This window comes from Pseudorasbora parva, chromosome 1, assembly GCF_024679245.1.
Source record: "Pseudorasbora parva isolate DD20220531a chromosome 1, ASM2467924v1, whole genome shotgun sequence".
Classification (NCBI taxonomy): Eukaryota; Metazoa; Chordata; class Actinopteri; order Cypriniformes; family Gobionidae; genus Pseudorasbora; species Pseudorasbora parva.
The window spans coordinates 45616626-45623056 of record NC_090172.1 but is presented as its reverse complement, the minus strand read 5'-3'; the positions used below and the strand labels follow the sequence as shown (position 1 = coordinate 45623056).

Genomic DNA, 6431 nt, shown 5'->3' with positions numbered 1-6431 from the left:
CAAAAACAAACAAACTTACAAATAAATGGGGGTGAACTTTGGTACACTGCCTGTTATTTTATTTTTTTAATTAATTTTAATTAATAAAAAAAAATTGGGTGGTGTGTGTGTGTGTGTGTGGGGGGGGGGGGGGGGGGGGTTTAACCTATATATTTATAATTTATATTAGGCCTAGTAGGCTACAGTTAGTCTACTGCTAATAAAACCGAGCTCTGTGATTAATGACTCGCTTTTAGGAAATTATTCTCTAAATCACTTGCAAAAAAGTGTCCAAATTAACCTTCTTAAACTCACCTGTCCCCTACATATGGCGCTGTTATCGAGGTACATGTGAATGAATCAATATACGAGTCTTTTTTAATGAAAAGATTTAATGAATTAGTCACTAGTTCTCTTCTTTGAATTAGTCACTAGTTCAAAGAAGAGAAGAGGATACACGTTAAAGTCCTATTTCGGTTTGTATGGGTGGGCGTGGCCACATAGCCTACTATGTTGCAAGTTACAAAGAAAACCCCGCTTGGAAACGTACTGTGAACGTCTGCCCTAATGAAAAGAAATCGGTCTAAATTCTCACGATCAATAGTTCTGACTACCGTTTAATCAAACACAATACAAGCCTTCTTAACCTTTAAGAGGCGGGGGATATAGAGCAACATGTGCAAGCTGATCTCCTAATTCACTGTCTGACAGAGAACGGAGCTGTAGAAACTTTTCAGAAAGCACAGTTTATCCAAAAGTGTTTGTATCTAAAATGGCATCGATTCAACGGCTGACATCTCTGTTCTCTGTGTCTTGGGAGCAAACGCTCATATGTTTGGGCAGTTTGTTCATTACACTCTTCATTTTGCTGGTGATTCGCCAGCTCTTAAAGCAGCGGAGACCCCGAGGGTTTCCCCCTGGACCGACACCTTTACCCATGATAGGGAATATTCTGTCCCTGGCCACCGAGCCTCACGTCTACATGAAGAGACAGAGTGATATCCACGGACAGGTACGGTTGACACTTCAATCATCAGTCCTCAATTTCTCTAGTTTACTTGCACATAATGTAGGCTACATTATACAGTCAACTTGTCAATTTTGCTGCTTTTAAGTTTAAATGTTTTTGTTAAGATTTTTTGTTGTCACTTGAATGGATGTTGTTTGAAAAAAAGGAAAAAAAAGATAATAATATATAATACATTATATAATATAATATTGTAACGCATCTTATGTCTTCCTACAATGGAAGTGCCCCCTGTTTTGCTGCAGTGCTGCTCCAGCCACATTCATCATATACATAAGTGCTATCAAATCGATGAATCGCGTGTGTGTATTGTGTATAATTATTATGTAGGCTGCATATGATACACACACACACATACATGTATATATTTACGTTTCTTATTTATAAAATATTTATGTATGCAACATTTTCTTAAATATATACATGAATGAGTGTGTAGCCTAATTATGTATAGGCAATTAATCGATCACACACACACACCTAAAATAAATGTTTTGTGCAACGTTGGCTACTTCTTGTATCGATGTTGCAAAAAAAATTCTGTAGGCTAGTTGCAGATATTAATTACAAATGGCAATTATTATTACTATTTTTTTTACTTTTGTTAATTGTTATACAACTAAAGTTTGATAGTTATTCACTCATTTTACTGTTGCCGTCCCTCGTTGAGCTCACAGTCACAGCTGATTGGTCCGTGTTAGTGAATTGGAGCATTCGGCTCCGCGTCGTGAGAAGTGAAGCCAGGGGTGTTTGAAATGAAAAGATTATTGCATTTAGTGTTGCATTTTTGGCAGAGCACTGCACCACTCAGTTTTTTTCAGAATTACAGACATGCTGAGTCAGCATGCCTTATTCATTTCCTCACCGTATCCATGAGGGTGAATGTAGTCCTCTAATTATACTCCGTTCATTAGTAGAAATATTTTTGGCATAGTGAATTAATGAATATTGCCCTTTTATTATCCAGATTTTCAGTCTAGACCTGGGAGGAATCTCGACTGTTATTCTAAATGGTTATGATGCCATTAAAGAGTGCCTGTATCACCAAAGTGAGGTTTTTGCAGACCGTCCATCCCTCCCTTTATTTCAAAAGATGACAAAAATGGGAGGTAAGTGGTTTCTTATAGAAAAATGTATTTTAGAATGTCCTATTTCCTCTAACAGATCACTGCCAAAAAATCTACATAGTTAAAGGGGAAATAAAAATGTTACAGTAAAAATTCTAACATTTATGTAGTCCCCCCTTATGTCCTTCTAAAAAAAAATCCCATGGAACAAACAAAAAAACACACCATAAAACCATAACCTTTTTACAGTATAGTAATGCACTGTATTCCAAGTCTTCTGAAGCCACAGGATAGCTTTGTGTGAGAAACACACAGAAATAAGTCATTAATTATCGATAATGATAAAAGGCTGCCGTATAATTCAAGATTAGCAGTAAATAGCATTCATTTTGATCTGTGCAACATACATCTGTAATGGGATTTTAGAATAAAGCACACAGACTAGTTTTATGGTGAGTTTTTCTTTGTTTCTTAGTCATGGTCACTATGAAATGTCTGAGAAAGAAAGAAGAAAAAAAACTCCAAACAAAAATATAACAGCATACATGTTTATAACAGCATGAGGGAAGTGAATGAAATGATTTGAACATTTGGGCGATTCAGAGAAAAGGCACAGTGCACAGTAATGTATGTCAGAGTTGTGGCAATAACTAAAGAAGAACGGACAGTCACACATGAGGTTATCATTTAATCAGTATCGCAACTCTTGTAAACTGTATTTAACCCATGAGACTATTACTGTTTGACTAATAATCTCTAGTCAAACATTCAGAATGTTTACCAGATAAACTTTCTTTGTTTCCATTTTTAAACCAACCTCTCTCCGCATTGTTTATTCTCTGTCTAGGACTTCTGAACTGCAAATATGGTCGGGGCTGGATTGAACACCACAAACTGGCTGTGAACTGCTTCCGCTACTTTGGCAGTGGTCAGCGAATGTTTGAGAGGATTTCTGAGGAATGTGTCTTTTTTCTAGATGCCATTGACCAGCACCAGGGGAAGCCCTTTAACCCTAAGCATCTTGTTACTAATGCCGTCTCCAACATAACCAACCTCATTATCTTCGGGCAGCGTTTCCCCTACGACGATGGTGATTTCCAGCACATGATTGAGATCTTTAGTGAGAATGTGGAGCTGGCAGCCAGTGGCTGGGCTTTCTTGTACAACGCCTTCCCCTTGATGGAGTACCTGCCATTTGGAAAGCACCAAAAGCTGTTCCGGAATGCCAACAAGGTGTACGAATTCCTTCTGCAAATCATCAAGCGCTTTTCACAGGACAGGATTCCGCAGTCGCCGCAACATTACATCGATGCCTACTTGGACGAAATGGAGCAGAGCGCCGCTGATAAAGCTACATCTTTTTCTCAAGATAATCTAATTTTCTCTGTTGGAGAACTTATCATTGCAGGCACAGAGACCACCACAAATTGCCTACGCTGGGCTATGCTCTACATGGCTTTATATCCCAGGATACAAGGTCGGTGCCCACACAGAAGTGGTTCTTTTTTCACATTTACAACATTTTAATGTCGTTGCACTAATGATGTTTTTTTTTTCTGTGCAGAAAAGGTCCAAATGGAAATCGATTGCACCCTGAATGGCAGACCACCTGCTCTTGAAGACAAGCAAAGGATGCCATATGTGGACGCAGTGCTGCATGAAGTCCTGCGCCTTTGCAACATCGTCCCACTGGGCATCTTCCGCGCTACGTCTCAAGATGCGGTGGTGCGTGGCTACACTATCCCCAAGGGCACAATGGTCATCACTAACTTGTACTCGGTGCACTTTGATGAGAAGTACTGGAGCAACCCATCCATCTTCTGCCCAGAGCGGTTCCTTGACTGTAATGGCAAATTTGTCCGGCGTGAGGCATTTCTTCCCTTCTCAATAGGTAAACCACGAATACTTCGATTGACTGATATTTCCTATTTAGAAATTCAGTCAATCGAAATGCTTGTCATGTTTTTAATTCTTCATTCTAACATATTTAATCTCCCCACATTTTGATGGTCTTTAGGTAAGCGGCACTGTCTGGGAGAACAGTTGGCCAGGCTGGAGATGTTCTTATTCTTCACCACATTGCTCCAGAAGTTCAACCTTCAGTTCCCCGAAGGCTTTATTCCGAGTCTTTCTCCGAAACTGGGCATGACCCTTCAGCCTCGGCCATATGCCATACGTGCCATCAGGAGATAGCAGTAAAACCTCCCCCCGTGAGCTCTGGAACACATTCACTCACCTCAGGGGATCTTACCAAGAAACGCAAATGGCAGAGCGGTTCCCCTTCTTAAATTCCATCAGGTTTTCAACGGGGAATAGTGACCTCTGATATTGACTTGTTAAATTCTCTGAACGTGTCCTCCAAAGTTTCACAGAACCCAGCATGAGAGTGATAAGAGTACTGTTAAAGAACACATGGCGTACAGAGCAAAGAATGAGCACAAGTGTTACCAAACGAGAATGTAGGGTATCAAGATATAGCGTAGCATATATCTTTGATTACTTGAATCGAACGAGTGTACCGTGTAACCAGCCGAACATTGTGCTTATCAATATGAGAAGAGCTATTGTGTCAATGATTGACAGGGTTTACCTCTATAATGGTTTGGAGGTCTCTTTCAGCATTCCTTGAATTCTGCGATTTCTGGAGTAGGGCAAGTTCGAAGAGAACAGCTGCCTTTCCCAGAAAGTTCTGGAAATGCTTCATGACTCCCGTTGCCGTTGGTTTAATGCCATATATCAGTTCTGCAATAACAGCGGCCTTTATCTCAGTGGAAAGAGATCATCAAGAAACTTGAGCTGCAATATTTCTGAGGAAAAAATTGTGCTATCGTAACTCCAATATACATTTTAAAGTACAGTATCATTTTTGCTTTTACTTCATATTTGAAACAGTTTTTGTGCTTATGATGAAATGAAATAAAACCTGACAAACTAACAAATAAACCAAATGAACTTCAAGCAAGTTGTGTTTTAATGGTGATCCTAAGCTTTTCGCTCTCTTTTAACTGTGCTGTAATTTTCTGAAGCCAGGTTATATACACACCATGTAAATGAGGCTGGAAGGGGAGTATATAACTTCAAGCTTTCCTGAGACTGACTAACTTGTGTAGTTTTGTGAATTTGTAATTCTAGCACACTTCAAACATGAATGCTTTCCAATGGCAGTTCTTTACTTTCAAACGTGTTTTTTTAATTGTGAACCTACAGTATATGTATTACATACTTTTTTTGTATATAGTTTCCTTTTTCAGCGGTGCCTTTAGAATCCCCATTTTGTCACAGTAAAAACATTTACATGCCAAATAATCTTTCCAGTCTGTTATTTAGGCACCACTTACACAAACTGCACAGGACCGGAAACTCAATTAAAAACCGAGAGTGACGGGTAGGGGCATTGCTGCTTTGGGTAAGCTGTCACAGTGATTCTGTCATCTGAAGAGATAAGGCTGGCCTTTCATACGACCTACACTTGGGGACTCATCATCCGCTGACTGTCATCTTACAGGCAGTTCTTCCCATGAGAACACTTGGGCTTTCATCTGAGCGCGAAAGAAATAAGCAGCAACCTGAAGCTAGACGATGCTCAGTAGCAGACCCAGATAATGTCAAAACATGTTGCGCCATGGAGATAATAGTGCAGGGCGAAGACATTTTGCATGTGTCCGGACTTCTCTTAATAGGTGAAAGGTCATGTTCAATGCTTGTTCATTCACTGATGGTGTGATTGAAACACTACATGTACCTGGATAATGTGGTTTGCACAAGTTTTATGATTTTACTATTAATGAGACCAGGGGCTTTCAAACTTTTTTGATGACAAGGGCCGCCAAAATTTTGATCCTCTTGGAACCCCTTTCCTGAAAAACCCTTTCTGAGAAAAATATCACATGATAAACAAAAGTTTTCAAAATTAAATAATTGGATTTTGTATTGTCAATGTAATAAAAAACATTACATATATATATTTATATATTACATAACAGATTTGGCAGCATTTTATGTTTTTATTTATTTTTCCCAGTAGATTGACAGATTATGTATGTATGTATGTTAAAATGTTCAAAAGTTTGGGTCTGTTTTTTGTATGAAAGAAATGAATCCTTATTCAACAAGGATGCATTCATACGACCAGTGGTGACAGCATTTATAATGTGACAAAAGATTTCTATTTAAAATAAAAGCCGTTCTTTTGAACGTTTTATTCATCAAATAATCATGAAAAAATATGTAAAGAAATGTTTCATGAGCACGTAATCAGCATATAACAAAAAAATGTTTTACAATATTACTATTTTTTTTACTGTATTTTTGATCAAATTAATGCAGCCTTGGTTAGCCTTAAAAACTACTTCTTGTTT

The 6431-nt window shown here is 38.5% G+C and overlaps 1 protein-coding gene across 1 annotated transcript; it reads left to right on the top strand.

Annotated features, from left to right (window-relative positions):
* The first annotated feature begins 515 nt into the window (after positions 1-515).
* cyp2r1 (cytochrome P450, family 2, subfamily R, polypeptide 1) lies at positions 516-5031 on the top strand. The gene is made up of 5 exons (XM_067442891.1): positions 516-991; positions 1974-2115; positions 2921-3550; positions 3638-3964; positions 4091-5031. Exons 1-5 carry the CDS (start codon positions 752-754, stop codon positions 4264-4266), a joined length of 1515 nt encoding a protein of 504 aa, XP_067298992.1. The 5' UTR covers positions 516-751; the 3' UTR covers positions 4267-5031.
* Positions 5032-6431: the final 1400 nt, after the last annotated feature.

What these genes read in the sequence shown, in the direction of transcription:
- cyp2r1 (XM_067442891.1), top strand. Translation starts at nt 752, where the DNA reads ATGGCATCGATTCAACGGCTGACATCTCTGTTCTCTGTGTCTTGGGAG. An exon ending in AGAGTGATATCCACGGACAG is followed by an intron (nt 992 to 1,973) that starts GTACGGTTGACA and finishes TTTATTATCCAG; the next exon opens with ATTTTCAGTCTAGACCTGGG. An exon ending in ATTTCTTCCCTTCTCAATAG is followed by an intron (nt 3,965 to 4,090) that starts GTAAACCACGAA and finishes GATGGTCTTTAG; the next exon opens with GTAAGCGGCACTGTCTGGGA.